We start from the raw sequence: 17448 nt of genomic DNA on the forward strand, positions 1-17448 counted from the left end.
CAAGATTATCACTATACCAAGATATTTAATTAAATCTCCTTCAAACAAACAAAAAAAACAAACTTAAGAAAAAAAGTTACGATAGTTTAATATTTTAAAATTGGTTAAAGTTGACGTAAAAAGATAAGGCGGCGATTTCATTTGCTTAATGTGACATTTTTCGCATTCAGGTTTTGGCTTGTCAACTCATGAATGCGAATGTGAGAAAAAGAAAAGGGCGAACAAAATGTTGTGGCCAGGAAATTGCGAGCATTTGGAGAGAAAAAAAGAAAATGCAATAACAGAGAAAAAACGAGTGGTGTGGAATGATCGCTATCCCCGAGTTGAATGTACACGTGGCGGTGTTTTCTTAAAGGGGCGGCAAGTGGCAGTGACGTGGCGAAAAGCGCAAAGGTGAAAGCGACAGCCTCTATGGCTCGCTCTTTTTGATCCACACCTCACGCTTGCCCTACCCTTATTTTTAAGATATTTAACCCTTTTTCTCCTTCTCACAAATATCCTCTTTTTTTCTCATTTCCAAACTGTCGCAACCACACTCATTAATTATTTTTTTTCGGGTCCCTTTTATTCGATAATAACATATTAATCGATCTATTTTTAATATCAAATAAATACTTAATATTATCTATAACGTATATCACATCATATTAATTAATTAATCTATTATTCTCTATTTTATTCATATATTATTACCCACTTGTATATTGTACTCTTGTTGTATCTCGTTGTATCGTAACGCAGTTTAGTTGACTCACGCCCTCTACTCGCGCTCACTGCTGCTGACACCTGCTACTTATTTATTTCCGTTGAAACAACCTTTTTCTCCGTTGGAGCAAATTTCATGATTTTTTTTTTTTCATTTCACGAGCCAAACTATAACATTATAACTGTTTAATACATTAATAATCCCCTACTTAAATTTATTCACATCTTAAAAAATTAAATTTTACAATGCCTTACTTAAAAATGTCTGTGCATATAGTGTACTAAATTTACACAAAACACGTTATTTTAACGAAAATATTTATATACTTATTTTGCATATATAGAATCAGTCAAATGCTGCACATGTCAAAGATGTGTAAGTTCTACATTATAGAAATTGAAACATACGAGACATTAAATGCTTTTTAAAAAATAAAAAATAAACTTTTTTTACATAGTCAAATATAGAAATGTGGTTCAAAATAAAGCAAATGTTTTTTTAAAAAGGAGGCAGGTCAAAACCTGTTACCAAACCATAAAACGCTTAAAAAACAAGAAAAAAAAAACAGTGGTTGTATAGATTTTAAGGTATGATATTAACACAAAATCAATTTCTAATAGTAATTGATTCATATGACAAAATTATATATCACTTTCAGTGAAATGTCAGTTTTATTAAAATGGCTATTTATTACCTAAAATTCAAAAAATAGTGTTGAGTCCATCATGACATTTGAGGAATAGAAAAGTATAGAATATGTTGTTACAAAGCGAAAAAGAAAAGAAAAAGAGTTAGTAGAATAATTTATGAAAAAGCAGAATTATCTGTATGAGAGCTGGGAAAATAATGGCCACGCATTAATCATGATAAAGTGGCGTGGCACCAGTGAGAGTGCGAGTAGCACTGTGGCAGTGGCACCCGCGAGTATGCTCTGTCCCAAATTATCCACAACGCGCTCTCTATTAGTTTTCTTCGGCCACCCAATTAGAAAACGAAGCAGAATTAAAAAAATGAAAAAGAAAAAAAAAACAGAAAAGCGGAAACAGACGCGACAGCGGAACGCCACGTGTGGAGGACCTCTTTCGACGTGAGCCACAAGATTGCATCGAGTTCTCGAGATTTCGATGGAGAAAAAAAAAATAAAAAAAAAATTTCTTTTTCTCTCTTACAAGACAAAATTCAACATCTGACGTGGCACTCTGTGGTTGCTCCATTTATTTTTCTCTCCTTCACAATAGTCTCTTTCCCACTTGGCTTTTATATCTATCTGCTCTCTTCTTCCCTGTTATTCTCCTTCACTCCATTTTTCATCTTCTTCTGAAAAACCAAACCTTAACCTCTTTTCTCTCTGTTTCTCTCCATCCCTTTTGAGCCTTTTCACCAACCATGACGATTCAGAGAAACTCTTGTGGACTGAGTGTCCTCTGTTTTCGGAACCGTTTTGTTTGAACATCCATCATTTTGTTTTTCCAACAAAGAAACCTTCTATCATCCAGCCTTTTCCCACGGAGGGTTTTCTTGATTTGAGAACTGTGGACCATTTCTTAGTTAATTACATCTGAGTCACTGTTGTTGCTGCTTCTCAAGTTGAGATTTGGAAAGGTTTTTGGGGTGATCGTTGCCAATTCACGAGGTGGATTCAGTTTGAATGATCGAGTTTCTGCAGTGCATGGTCACGGGATCTTAGAAGGGTTTCTTCGATTTTGAGCTTAAACTGTAGTGTCGGATAAAACAAAGAGACGAAACAGTGTTTTTGTTTGGTGCCGAGAGAAGTCCAATTGTTGGTTCCAGAGTTGTCGAGGGAGAAGTGTGGACTTTGGTGATTTGTTTGTTTGTGTTACATGCTGTTAAGAAAGTTGTCGATAAAGATAAGTTTTACTGTTTTGGTGTTCTGTGAGCCAACCGTGTAGGAAGGAGAAGATATTCAGCACATGGCGATACAAGTATGTAAATATGAGTTTCTTCTTTGTTTTTTCTTTGATGTAGAATGTTTGATGCCGTGTTGAGTGTTTTTGAAGGACATGAGATTGTTGTTGGTTTAGGTCGTACTTGTATGTTTTGTGGTTTGTTCTGGATTTCCAGCCAAAAAGTCTTTTCATTTGGGTATGACATGTCTGGCTCTGTTTTGAAGATTAAAAAAAAAGTCAAATTAAATAATGAAAAAGATAGAGGGCTACTTTATGAACTATGATTTGGTTTTCCTTTTCAAATGCCAAATATTTGTAGTTTTTAATTTTATAAATTTTGGAAAAAATAACCTTTGAGTGTTTCTGGTTTAGATAACAGTTTGATTTAATCTTCAGCAAAGGCACAATTTTCCTGATCTTTTAAAAAAAAAAAGAAAAAAAAAGCAAGGTTCATTTAATGGAAATTGTGAATTGTTGGTTGATATTTTTTTCACTAAGAGATGAATGATTCCCTGGTGGTCATGATTTTATTTAATTCTACTTGAATTTTTCATTATGAGAAAATTTTCTTTTTCTTCTTGATTATTATATTATACTTATTTGCTTTTTGGATTGGATGCAGGGCAAAAATGCATTTACTAGATCAAGGGGTGGTCCTCCAATTGGAGATGAAATATGTTTGAGTCCCGGTGTGCATTCTGTTGCTGATATTTCACTACATGATCAGTTTTCTTGTGGAAATGACTATGCCTTGAAGGTTGTCCCTTTGATTCTTATGTTCTTGTGGCATTATAAATTTGATTTTCACATCTGTGACAGTGTTACCTTTGTTTTAATCAATTTTATATGTACATCAACAGGTAAGGAAACCGTATACAATCACAAAGCAGAGGGAGAGGTGGACAGATGAAGAACACAAGAAGTTCCTTGAAGCCTTAAAGCTATATGGCAGGGCCTGGCGAAGGATTGAAGGTATAATTAATTCTGAACTTCCATATATTATGCCATAAAGATTCTAGCAGAAGAATAATATAAGTCACTGAATCAATCAAGAAGGTTGTTCTAAGTTCTTGGATCCTTTTATTTTCACCACAGAACATGTTGGCACAAAGACTGCTGTTCAGATTCGAAGTCATGCTCAGAAGTTTTTTTCTAAGGTTTATTGTTATATTCCAGTACCCATCATTTACCATATGTTAAATATAGCATGAGTCATAATAAGTTAGAGTTGTTATGTTATGACTTTAAGAGATGCAAAAATATAACTTTTGGTGTTTAAGAAAATTCTAACTCATTTGTTCTGATTTCATGCAGATTGTTAGAGAGACTAGTGGGAACAGCACAGCCTTGGAGGAATCAATTGAAATTCCACCTCCCCGACCAAAAAGGAAGCCAATTCATCCTTACCCTCGTAAACTGATTGAGATTCCAAAGAAAGAGATTTTCAATTCAGAACACCCTCTGAGGTCTATTTCTCTCAAGTCATCAGATTTTGGTCAAGAAAACAATTCTCCCAAGTCGGTGTTATCTACTGTTGTTTCCGAAAACCTTGGTTCCTCCGATTCAGACACACCCACTGGAAGTTTGTCACCAGTCTCATCCATTAGTGGTGTCCTCACAAACAGATTTCCACTAGCTCAACCCAAAACATCATTTGAGGAAGAAGGGTCTCTACCAAGTTCAGCTCATGATGAGCAACATCTCGTGGTACTTACTAAATCCTAATAATTTTTCAGGCTAATCTTATATCTCCGTGCAGTATCTTCATGAGAACACTTTTAAGGAAATGATTTTAGAGTTTAGTTTAAATGTACTGCATAGAGTGATTGGTGGATAGAGTACAATTCTTTATACTGACATGAAAATTAAACTCTCCCTTTATTTTATCATCCAGAAACTGAAGCTTTTTCACAAAGAAACTGTTTCTACCAAAGATGACGCAGCTGAGGAATCATGTGGTCGTACTCTCAAACTTTTTGGGACCACTCTACTTGTAACAGATACAAGCAAACCCTTTTCTCTAATAACGGAGCCATTCAAACCAATACCTGCGGCTGTAACATATCTTATGCAACTTCAAAATGGGTGTTCTGATCTTGCAGAAAGTCCTGCAAGTATTGTTCCAAGGTGGACTTTTTCACATAACGCACTATCTGTGCCCCTGCACCGGGAGCTAAAAGGGAAACACCTATACTCTAATCTTGGAGATTTTGAACATAAAGAGGTTCAAAAGGAAGGATCATGGACTGGTTCAAACACTAGTTCAGTTAATGATGGAGACAACACTGCACCAAGTGAAACATCAGGTATATTTGAGCTAAGAGTGAGAGCTAAAACCTGTGGGAAAGGGTTTGTGCCATACAAAAGGTGCATGGCAGAGAGAGAAAACAAATACTCATCAGTTTGTGACGAGGAGAGGGAAGAGCAACGTGTCAAGCCTTCCTTATAGTACCCTCTCACTGGCTTTTCTAGAGAGCAGTTTCCCTTTTACAGGTATAATGTAGCTGTTTCTGTTTCTGGATGACCTTGTACGAGAAGAAAGAAAAGGGAACTGAAATTTTTGATATTTCTATTGCATTGTTGATTCTCCATGTCTGTGTCTTTAGGGGTTCTGTTCTATCCCACTTTTTTATAAGCCATGTTAGGCTCTGTGTAGTTCTTCAATTTTTTTCCTCTCACCTTCTACTCAATCATCCTGTGCTCTCTTTTCAATGGTTATTGTCTTTCAAGTGTAAGTTATATATACTTATGTATCGCTTATTAGTGTAATTGTTCATATTTGTCATAGTTAATGGTTAAATTACACTTACATAACCTCAAGTTGAATAAAATATTCTTTCTTTGTATGGCATTACTTTAATTTCTTTTATCTGTATAACAAGAAATCATGGGACCTCTGAATTCACCAAAATGATTCATGAAGTTACGTTGTCATGTCAATTAAATAAAGTTTACGGAGGATATAACGTGAAATTTTGAGGAATAAAATTTTATTATACTTTAAAATGTGAGTGTAATTTGTCCCTTTTGTTGGAATCACTTCCTATTAGGCATATTTTGTGGATGTGCCACATCGAAATGATAAAAGGTTTAAGAAAATGAGAACTTTTATGTGTGTCACAAATGGATAAATATGCAATGCTGTATTGGGCCATTGACGATCAAATCTATACGGGGTAGTTAAGCAATGGATTGTAATCTGTAACATCTTCCACTGCATTTATTGTCTGACTCACCTATCGCTCATTTCGAAAATTCATAAAATCTCCAAATTCGTGAGATTTATTTCTGTGTCATAGCAACGTCATTGTGGACGAAAATTGAAAATTGTTAGGTTGTATCTTTTGTTTTGCTTTTTTATTTTATTTTATTTTATTATGTTTTTGAATATGTTTTTGTTTTATCGACAATTTTAGGTATTAATATTTGATATTAGAGAAATTAAATCCATAAATTTTCTCATTTTTTAAATCAATCTTATATTTTCAAATTGTTAGTGGAAGAATTGAATTTGTAATCTCTTTCACCTTTTCCTATCTTTATCATTAAACCGTCCTTATATTTCCTTTTTTTTATATACATGTATTTTTGCAATAATTATTTTATGAAAAAATTGATGATAATAAACATATATATATATATATATATATATATATATATATATATATATATATATATATATATATTAAAACTATATAATATAAAGATGACTACGGGATAATTAGAGTATTTTATTTTTTTTAAGTAAAAGTTGACTCTCATTTCTCGTATTTAACACTGTCTCTTTAACATTCGAAATATTAATCAAACAACTTAAAAAGAATCACAATAAAGAATTCAACATAAACATTTACTCCAATTTCATATAATAAGGATTTCTAATTTTATAAATATAAAATAAAAGTATCAAATAAAAATTAATTAAAAATGAGTTACGAAATTAAGAATAAGTGAAAAGTTAATAAATTTTTTTATATTATTTAATAAATTAAAAATATTATAATAATTTAAAACGAAATCAACAATAAGATAAATATAAGAATCAAACCTAAATTGATATAAATTCGAACAATAGTCACGATTGTTTTGTCTCCCTAAAATGAGACGTTTTTATAATGTAGAAATTGGAAATAATAGGTGATTTGCTAATTCTTTTATATATTTTTATATGAAATTTAGAGTGGTGTTGTTCTGTATTTAAATAAGCCGTGCTATTTGATTTCAAAGATATTGTGATATGCATATCGTAGAGCTTTATGTTTTGGGCAGCCTTCTCGAATTCTCTTTTATTATTCTTCCTTTTCCTTTTGATGAGTGATATGAATGGAAAAGCGCAATTACAGTGCAAAGCTAGGATTATAAGGGACATGTGTTGTAGGTGGCAAGGAACTGTAGCCTTCAAAATGCATCTTGGAGTGGATTGTTAAATCAGATTCCTCAACATTATTACTAAACTCACATCATTCATACAATCACCATTTTTCATTATTGCTTCCTCACAACTCACCTTTCTTAGTCAAATACAACCCAATTAATCATCAACAAAATCTACCTTATAGTGTAACATTATGATATTCTTATATTCTTTATATCAGGAAAGGGTCGGTCTTTTATTTTAAACTTTCTTCTGTGCATACTATACAAATTTTAATTTAAAGTTAATTCTAGATCGATGCCATGAATAATCTCAATATATTTTTTAAGTATATGTTATCATTTTTTTCTTCACGTTGAATATTTAAAAAAGCACTGCTTTCAAAATTTTTAAAAGAAAAACAAGTACCACTTCATTTTTCGATCATTTAATATATTGTACGGATACTACCACGTTTGTTTTTCAATTTGAGAATCCAACCAGATACGTGATATTGAAAGGTCAATTAATGACAGATAATTAATTTTAAGAGATTACAGAGTAATTTAAAAACATCAACAAAAAATAAAATTGGTAAAATAGGCAAAAAAAGTTGTCTGAATTAGTTTAATTAAAAGTATATTTAGTATGTTTTTCTTAAAAAAGAAAGATCAGCTAAAATATATGTTAACTTTTAATAATAAATATTGATAAAGACCATATAAATTTTAATTTAAGTTTATAACATTTGTATTTTACTGATATATGTATTTTAACCACTAAAAACCTGAAAAGTCATGTTTTATTTTAGTTTTTAATATCATAAAACCATGATATTGCATTTTTTACTACTATTTAACTGCTATATATAATATTTGACAAAGTCGAGTTTTAAAAACATTGGTGCTAAGATAAATATTTGGAAAAGTATACAAAAATAGACTTGTAAGTAAAAGTACAATTTGTAATTTTAGGTGCATAATTGAGACAATATAAAAAAACTGTAGCTTTTAAGAAAATAAACTGCTTTTATTAATAGTAAAATTGACACAGTTATTTATCCATTTTTAGTTTTACATATAATTATTTTACATTCAAACGAAATTAGCTATATTAAAATTCTTTTTTAGTGAGGTAACATAACAGGAGTAACAAAATAAGCAAAGACACATGTTCCAGTAACTCCAAAACATATAGTTGATATTTGTAACTGATTATTAAAAAGATGAATTTTTTTTCTCTCCAGAACTTCAATCATGCATTGATAGAATTGGTCACTTTCAAACCAAAGTTCTAAACAAACACGAATACCATCACTGTCGTTTGCTAAACCCATGTTATCAATATTTTATGAATAAGGAACATTTTTAAAATCACTAAACTGTGATGTTTTTTTTTTTTCTTCTGTTAAATGTCTTATGATTTTTTTTATGTTACTGGTTTGTAATAGTTTTGATTTTTCACGTAACGTGTAATGATGAATGTTTACTTTCTTTTGACTGATTAGAAAAGCTATTATTCCGTTAAACAGTTCAGAATATGCAATTATACAAATACCTAATCGTCAAATCTGCAATTATTTTCTCTCACTGAAATAGTAGACTGAAAGTTAGATTAAGCAGTTTTTAGTGTTTTTTTAAAGATCTGTCTTTATAACTTAATTCACTTAAAGTTTATAACAAAATATATATAATCCAGTTTTACTGGCACTTATATATGAAAATTATTTTCAACAATGATTTCAAATAATTACCGTGAAGTATAAGAAATATGATTAAGTGATTAATAATAGAAAAAAAAAAGCAATTTTAATTATAAATATATATATATAATAAATGAAATAAAGAAAAAGAAAAGTGAAAGGGAAAGTAGAGTGAGTGTGGTGGTATCGTCGGTTGCAAATAAAGGAACCCACACTCAATCTTTTTGCTTTGGTTTCACTGTCTTCACACGGAAATGTCACCACCGTACGCGGTTGCCGCAGCACTGTCCACACTCTCCATTCTTCTTACACTCGTTTCCTCTCACTATTCCTCCTCTTCCTCCGACTATCCTCCCTCTCTGCAAGCTTCGCCGGAGTTCGCAGAGTGGCGATCCGCGCACGCCACCTACTACGCCGCAGCGGATCCCCGCGACGCCGTGGGAGGTGCGTGCGGCTATGGTGACCTCGTCAAGGGCGGCTACGGCATGGCCACAGTGGGCCTCAGCGAGACGCTGTTCGAGCGCGGCCAGATCTGTGGCGCGTGCTTCGAGCTGCGCTGCGTGGACGACAACCGGTGGTGCATTCCCGGCACATCCATCATCGTCACGGCCACGAACTTCTGCGCCCCCAACTACGGATTCACCTCCGACGGCGGTGGCCACTGTAACCCTCCCAACAAACACTTCGTTCTCCCCATCGAATCCTTTGAGAAGATCGCCATTTGGAAAGCCGGCAACATGCCCGTACAGTACCGCAGGTAGTCCAAATTTCTCTCAAATCATTACTCTATACATCAATTATGCATGCCGATGTTTATTTTTGGTTTTAATCTTCATACAATTTTGAAATTTACACTCGAGGTGTTCTAACATCGTTTATGTAGTATGATCTTTCTAAATGGAATTTAGTGAAAGCTTCTAAATCGACTGATTAAAAACTGGTGTAATCTACTAGAGTTGGGAAATTTCAATAAATTTTCAATTAATCATAGAAATAGTTTTTCAAATTTCGACTGACGACAAGGACCGGCAAGACACTTGTTTTTATTGAAAATTATAAAATCGAGAACGAGATTTATTAATGGGTTCAATTTTTATGCAATGTCACTGTCAAATAGATGTTATGAATCTTAAGTTTGTTGTGGAAAAACAAATTTATCATTATTAGCCATTTATGATCGGATGATGAAATTCTTTTATTACAGCATAAAATGTTTACTCTTCAGACAAAAGGTCGGGTCTCTATTTTAAGAATGCTTTAAAATAGTATATTAGATAATGTGTAAGCATAAAAAATATATTAGAGAGTGTATTGTTAATGTTTTTCCCAGCTCCTTTGAAATCACAATATCTCTTGAGTAAATGATGGTGGTGACAAAGTTGCCTAGATGATAGTGATGGAAAAATGGCCTACCCATCGTGACGTGGGTCGCAGATTTTAATGATGTGGGTCGCAGATTATAATGCGTTGCAAAAAAAGAAGAAAGAATAATAATGGATTCAAAACTTTTAGAATGAAGTTTGAGTTTGTGAAAATTTGGTTCTTCTTTATTTGTGGCTAAGCTTAGCCATAATCAGTCTTGGTCAGAAGGCTTAAGTTTAATTCAAATTAAAATTTTCAAAGTGTTGCATTTCATCGGGTCAGAAGGCTTAAGTTATTAAATTTGAATAAATTCTATTTTAAATGCTGTGATGTGTTTGGTGCAGGATAAAGTGTAGGAAGGAAGGAGGGATTCGATTTACTGTTACTGGTTCTGGAATCTTCATTTCGGTGCTGATCAGCAATGTTGCTGGTCATGGAGACATAGTGGCTGTGAAGGTTAAAGGGTCAAGAACTGGTTGGCTTCCCATGGGTCGGAATTGGGGGCAAATTTGGCATGTAAATGCATTGCTGCAGAATCAACCTCTTTCATTCGAAGTTACTTCTAGTGATGGCAAAACTCTTACATCTTACAATGTTGCTCCCAAGGATTGGACCTTTGGACAAACCTTTGAAGGCAAGCAATTTGAGACTTGAAATTGAAAGCTCATTGAATTGTGATCTTGTTTCAAGGGACCGTTCGCCTTCCACAATTTTTTTTACCCCTATAGTAGTTTTCTTTCTACATTTTCATTCTTTTGGCTTTGTAGAAGACTGTGTAGATAGCAGCAGATGATTTGGTGGTTTGCAAGGTTGTCAATGGGACGCTGTACCTTTTAGTTTATTATATTAGGAAGTTTTGTATGAAAAAAAAAAGATATATACATTCCTTGTTGCTCAACATAAAAAACACTTGCAATGTAATTTTTGTAAGGCTATCATAAGACGTGTTATCCTGCTACCTTAAAAGTTGTCTTAAATTTTACTAGTCACTGAACCCCAATTGCATTGAATTGATTTCTACTGTAACCGCATAGTTTTTGAGACTTTTTTTGTCAAATACTTTTTTTTTTATGTATTTTCCATTGTCACTTTCTCAATGATTTGTTTTTCACAACTACTTACCATTGGTGTATGTCCCTTTTTAACCCTGTTGACGTGACTACAGCTGAATGCAAAAACTAGTGCCGTCAAACTCAACTCATGTTTAAGTTTTCCTTCCCCTTAACAACATTTGAGTAAACCGTTCTGCGCCCTGTTGACAGGCCTAAGCCATCTAAAAGTCCTATTCGTATTAAACGGGTTAGTTGGTTTCATACTTGCCTTAAAATGCATAATAGAACCCTGTTGTAGTATGACCTTAAACAAATGAATGATCATTAGAGTTTTAATTTTAATTTTGACAGATGATAATTATACACTGAGGCAACAAAAGGGTAAAGAGCTTCGAACTGATGCTATCGATACCATCAATCTAAATTTGTGTCAAATGAAACACGGACCTGTTAAGACCTGAGGTGATCTACTAATGTCAACAGAAGGAAAAACATAAAACGGAATCCTATTAATTAGACCAATCCATGAAGAAATTAAACAATGGTTTCGTGGTTGTTCTCAACAATCATCAACTAATCTGCTCCACCATTACACATCTAAAAAATGAGTCAAAAGAAACAAACGGAAAGCATTATACATCAACATGTCACTGCATTCTAGTTAAGCCTAAAGGATATTCATATAAACAACACAGAAAAGAATCACAATTAAATTCTGGTTAAAAGCATGTGTGAACTGTTTGTACAGAAACTTAGTTTCCAATTCTTGTGACTAATACATGAGCTGTTAGCATACAGTAAAACAGAAAAAAAGAAAGAAAAAAAAAAAAAATCCAAATGTGGTATACTATAACAATAATAATCACTCTAAAACTAAATGAATCTAATGCCTCAGAAGAAACCAGGCAAAAATCGCAAGCTATGGTGGAAGAACTGAACTTCTATTAATCAAAATCGTTGGAGAGTCCTACCGTATACATCGATGAGGAGGGAGCTGAGGTGCTCACATCTGAGGGGAACCAAACCGATGCTACAAACTTCATATCTTCTGATGAGATTCAATAAGCAATGCATTCAACATAACATGAACCCCAGCCTCATAAACAACCCCATCATAATGCATCCCATCATCTGTACACCTGATCCCACAATTCCAACTCAATGACCCAATATCCAGTAGATGAAGTGGACCCTCAAACTGCCTTAACATGCCACTTCTCTTAACCTCTCTCTCATATTCTCCTCGCACTAGATCAGTCATCTTCTCCCTCTTCTCCGCTGTATTCAACATGGAGTTCACCAAAGTTGGCATCCCCAGCCAAAACAAGTGTGGCGATCTAACCGCCACAGACTCATCATTGCCAAATTCGGAGGACACCGGCAGCAGTGAAGTCACCGAACTCCTCAAAACCCCCAAAGACACACCATAATCCGAAGCATTCGTGATGTGCAGCATGTGCCACAAACCAGAACCCATCACCAAAAGATCAGGATAAACACGATTCCTCTTGAACCCCGCAACCAAACTAGTCAAATTGGTGACATAAGGTGCCCACATGAAATCCAACATCATCCCCATCTCATCCACCTCAGTGTGGTAATCACTATGCCGCTTGAACAAAGACCCTTTAACAGATTCCATACCTTCTGAGTCCAGAACTAAACTCAACAACGAAAGCGCAAAGATTCGAGCTTGCGAATCCCCCGCCACCACGACCCAAGACCCATTAAGCAAAACCGAAACGTCGTGCCGATTAAGCCTCTGAAACTCACAGGACTCCACAGAACCCGATCTCTTCCAAGACCAAGACTTTTCGTAGTTCACTGAATTGTTATTCATAGGGTCAAAGTCAAACACCCTCGGCCTCACCTCCCAGACAATTTCATGAAGCAACGAAACACAGGAATCGCGATCGTCCACTACAACATTAACAGAAGAAGAGGAAACCGATGTGACGAAATCAGAAACCGAAGGGAAATAAGGTGTGAGGTGAACCCCAACAGCGAGAGTGATGAAAAGTGCGCCACTGAAGAAGAGAACCTTGTTGCGACTCAAGTGCCACCCCGCCATACCCATAGGCACAAAGAGAACCACGCACGCCGCTAACAAACCCAACTGCACCGCACCTAACATCGCCCGCTTTATTGTTCCCAGATCCCTGTGAAACTCACATATGGGGTTTTGGTTTTTGGAATGACCCGTGAAGGGGAAACCTGAGATCTGAGGAAAAAAAACAAAACTTTTCTCCGACTTCGGAAAAGGGTCGGAGAGAAAGTTGGTGGGGGGTTGTGAGTGGCTTGCGATTGAAGAATTTGAAGGAAATATTTTGATGGGAACGTGATAACAGCAGAAGCTAGATTCAATTCGAGAAGGAGTAAAATCTGAACACGGGTAATTGAAATTGCTCCCATACAACAACAACAACGACAAGGTTCCGTGGGATTCAAAAACTTCTGCTAATGATTGTGAGTGTTGTGTGCCATTTTGCTTGAATCTGGATTTTGCGTCCACGAGTGTGGATTTTTTTTTTTTCGGTTTATAGGTTTCTTTTGTGTTACATTGCAGGTGCTACTGCCACTGCAACGAGGATAAAAACATTTCTCAAGCACTTAATATGGATTCTAATTTAATTTTTATTTTTATACGCACTAATATTATGTTATAAAAGATTACATTAAACATAACTATCGTTAAAATAAAAAGTAACAAATGTAGTATATATATATATTTCGCCTTCACATTGAATATCAGTTTAGGGACAATTTTCCCATTAATTAAAAGCACATGTTAAACAATAAAAGATTGACATAAGAAAATTAAGTATGCATTCATTAACATGAAGTTAGCTCATGAATGATATAGTTTAAAATGTGTGTTTTTAATTATTTATTAATGTTTTTTATTTAAAATATCATATCTAATCATTTAGTTGTGAAACGATTATGCAACAAGAAATTACATAATTGGGAGTAACATAATTATCAAATGATTGAACAGTACTGATGAAATGATTATTATTTTCATTGAAAAAAAAATAGAGATTGAAATAACTTTTCAAATGCTGATTTGGATAGCAAACATGTTTCGTAACCTGAATCAAATTTAAGTAAAAGGACAGTGTTAAATGAAATAGGATGGACTAAAAATAGTGTAAATAAACGTGCAATTCAAAAAGTAAAATAGTAATATGTGAGAATTATCAAAATGGAAGAAATATTAGCAATGACAGCTTTTGAAATTGAGATTACTGTGTTGACAATTAATGAATTTAAATTCATAATTTAATTATTAAAAGTAAAGCTTTTTAAATATTAAACAAGGGATCAATAATAAATGTGAAATCATTTATATATCAAGAATATTATTCCATTCTAAACACTAAAAAAACATTCAATTTAGGAAAAAGAAAGGAAGATTATCGTTTTCAACCTTGTTTCTGTATAAAAGTTGAGGCCGAGATGTAAGTCTGATGAGTCACTTCTGCTCCCTCCAGCAGTGCAATTATCTTCACGTCTTCCTCCTATGTAGAACTCTTTGGGGAAAAATGGGCTGGGTACCTGCAAAGGCACTCCGACACTCAAGTCAGGAAAAAGGAATGATAGAACCTTTTTTAGTTCCTAAAACAGAAGAAAATCAATATTCTCCTATTGAATCTTTCTTAGAAAAAACGTACCTTTTTTCCTTCTGGTTTTTCCTATTTAACCTAACACTAAAATAAATCGTTTACCTAAAAATCCGGTTGGTTGGAGAACCTGACTATCTGGAAGACACAACTGTTAGGTCGTGCTTAATACTGGGTTAGTTGATTCCGTGATTTACGATATTATGGCCAGATATTTCTAACCGCTTGTTCTTTAGTTTATTAGGATTAATATGTCCATTTTGACTAAAATTGACCGAACGTCTTCTATCTGACCTTTGACTGGATTGACGTGACTTCGCGAGCTAATGCTAACCGTTTAGCTCAATCAACAGACGATCGCTAAAAGTCGATCGCTGAATGATTGATGCCAAAAGCGGCGATGACGAGCATATGATATTTCCGAACGGTCGTTCTACCTAATGGGTGGACGATCGTTTGGGAATGGTCATAAGACAGCTCGCTATTGTGCGCTTTATTTATTCTTAGTGGCCGTCTGAGTTGTCAGTCGATTGACTCAGATATTCTACCATACAAACCTGATTTTTTACTGTTGTTTTCATATATATTTTTTTTCTCGATTAGAGACTTGCTAAACTAATTCTTGTAAAATCTGTTTAAATCTAAAACTTAAGCTATCAGATAGATATAAAATGTATTTAAATATTATAATCTTTTTCTAAGAGAAAAACATTTTGATAGTTGTAAGCTGTAACACCTCTAAAATGTTATGTGTAAAATAATACAGTACAATTTTTATAAAAATGTTTTTGTCAATTTTTTTTTATAACATCGAAAGTAAAATTATAAACATATTATATGTCCGTATATCATACAAAATATTATTTGTCTTTTACAACACTAAAATTAAACACACTTAAATAAAAACAATATAAAACCTGACAGTTATTATTTCTTGTCTCTCTTATTGAGGAACTAGTCTCATATGTAATATCATATACTCTCTTATAAGTACGATCATTGTAGGTGAAACCACAACCACAACATGTAAGGATGAATATCAAAAAATTTCATATATATATATATATATATATATATATATATATATATATATATATATATATATATATATATATATAACACATTATAAACACATTACATAGAGACTATAACAATCCATAACATCCTATTTCGATGCAAGACATAACATCATAATCAAACCTTTCATAAACCAATGTCGTTTTCTTGTATTTCGTCGTCATAACTTGTTCTCAATTAATAGGCAATTCGAGTCGTCTTCCATCGCAACTTCAGACCTATCTCTCCGACTCCTCAAGGATTAACGAGTAAAAACACTGATGCTACGTACACCGGTACACTATATTCAACATGAGCCGAAATCATTGGGCGATACATCCAACCTTTTATTTCCTTACGAGAAGGAAATGTGACACTTAAATCTCTGTCTCACGCGAGACTCAAACTTATCATTGTATCAATATGCTCACACTTCCGACAAAATTACAAGCAAATAACATAGTTTACGTACACGACACCAACAACCAAAATAATCGTTCTCAATCACAAACTTATACATATTCCCAATAACATGTATATCTCAATCAACACGTAGGCCCAACAAAATATCCAACAATTCTCAATAATTGATCAAAACAACCTTACTGAAACACCCCTCTAAAATTAATAAGTTCACATAGTTGTAAAGATAAAAATACTCTCTCACCAAGGTACCCCACGCGAGTCCACAAATTTCTAATTCTCCATAATTACTCATTGTTGCCAAACTTTCTCATTTTTCCACCTTTTCTTTTCTATTTCAATTATCAATTATGCAATTTTCCTCTCTTTTCAAACTTTACTTAAACCACATGCACACTCTTTCCCTTTCTTCCATTTTCATTTATCAAACCCACTTCACAACATTATTCTTCTTTCTTCTCCCTATAACTTACATATATTCATACTTTTATACCAATTAATGTACATACATGCAACTAATCCAAGATTAACCTCTTTTCTTTTGATTTTCAAGATTAACCTCCATCACCACACCTTGCTTAAACAAAATCCATACTACTCTACTACCTCTCCTTCCTCTCCTTCCTCCTCTTTACTTTTGATCACCACTCATTCCTCCTTCTCTTCCACTAAAAGAAAGAGAAACTCTCGTCTATCATTTTACTTTCATCTACAAACCTATTAGGTTACCCTTAAGACATATCATCATTAATCTTTTTTGTTTTGTGGGCTAAAACTATGTTTCTAGAAGAATCTGAACCAAGTCAAGGCACTGGAAACCATGAAAAACTCGTAGGACAGAAAAAACATCAAGACAAGTGGTGCAGGGCACGCTCAGGCGCTAAGCACCACCACTCTTGGGCGTTCCTGATAGGGCATTGAACACCACCTCTGTTGTTTTGACGTATATGGCTTTTTAAGGTTCCAAAACTCGATGGGGAAAGGTCCTTGATGGTCTAGAGACATGATACCACTCATAGGAGGGCTTAAAAGGCTTATAGGATTCGTGGGAACACTCATTTCTTCCTCTTGGGTTCTTCTACTCCTTCTTCCATAGCATTTGGTCTCACTTTCATGAAGTTTTCCACCCATCACTCCATGTACAACCACCACTATTCTCTTTGAAAAATAAAGATTCAACCTATACCCCAAAACTCATAAACTCAACCCCAACCACACTTATAACATTCTCACTTACTCACTCGTATCTTTCACTAAAAGGAA

General features: G+C 34.0%; 3 protein-coding genes across 3 annotated transcripts; 2 read left to right on the forward strand and 1 right to left on the reverse strand.

Moving 5' to 3' along the window:
• The first annotated feature begins 1976 nt into the window (after positions 1-1976).
• On the forward strand, positions 1977-5459 carry LOC108338686 (protein REVEILLE 1). The gene is made up of 6 exons (XM_017575721.2): positions 1977-2649; positions 3236-3370; positions 3474-3585; positions 3709-3770; positions 3928-4320; positions 4508-5459. The coding sequence occupies exons 1-6, from the start codon at positions 2638-2640 to the stop codon at positions 5060-5062; spliced, it is 1269 nt and encodes a 422-aa protein (XP_017431210.1). The 5' UTR covers positions 1977-2637; the 3' UTR covers positions 5063-5459.
• A 3357-nt stretch (positions 5460-8816) lies between these two features.
• On the forward strand, positions 8817-10997 carry LOC108337127 (expansin-A13). The gene is made up of 2 exons (XM_017573585.2): positions 8817-9426; positions 10376-10997. The coding sequence occupies exons 1-2, from the start codon at positions 8924-8926 to the stop codon at positions 10683-10685; spliced, it is 813 nt and encodes a 270-aa protein (XP_017429074.1). The 5' UTR covers positions 8817-8923; the 3' UTR covers positions 10686-10997.
• A 771-nt stretch (positions 10998-11768) lies between these two features.
• On the reverse strand, positions 11769-13730 carry LOC108337136 (protein ALTERED XYLOGLUCAN 9). The gene has a single exon (XM_017573594.2). It carries the CDS (start codon positions 13215-13217, stop codon positions 12123-12125), a length of 1095 nt encoding a protein of 364 aa, XP_017429083.1. The 5' UTR covers positions 13218-13730; the 3' UTR covers positions 11769-12122.
• Positions 13731-17448: the final 3718 nt, after the last annotated feature.

The sequence above is a fragment of the Vigna angularis genome, chromosome 7, assembly GCF_016808095.1.
Source record: "Vigna angularis cultivar LongXiaoDou No.4 chromosome 7, ASM1680809v1, whole genome shotgun sequence".
NCBI lineage: Eukaryota > Viridiplantae > Streptophyta > Magnoliopsida > Fabales > Fabaceae > Vigna > Vigna angularis.

Excerpts from the sequence above, each read along its gene's own strand:
- LOC108337127 (XM_017573585.2), top strand. The coding sequence starts at position 8,924 with ATGTCACCACCGTACGCGGTTGCCGCAGCACTGTCCACACTCTCCATT. Across the intron at positions 9,427-10,375 it reads ATGCCCGTACAGTACCGCAG|GATAAAGTGTAGGAAGGAAG; the intron begins GTAGTCCAAATT and ends TGTTTGGTGCAG.
- LOC108337136 (XM_017573594.2), bottom strand. The coding sequence starts at position 13,217 with ATGTTAGGTGCGGTGCAGTTGGGTTTGTTAGCGGCGTGCGTGGTTCTC.
- LOC108338686 (XM_017575721.2), top strand. Across the intron at positions 3,586-3,708 it reads GGCCTGGCGAAGGATTGAAG|AACATGTTGGCACAAAGACT; the intron begins GTATAATTAATT and ends TTTTCACCACAG. Across the intron at positions 3,771-3,927 it reads CTCAGAAGTTTTTTTCTAAG|ATTGTTAGAGAGACTAGTGG; the intron begins GTTTATTGTTAT and ends GATTTCATGCAG.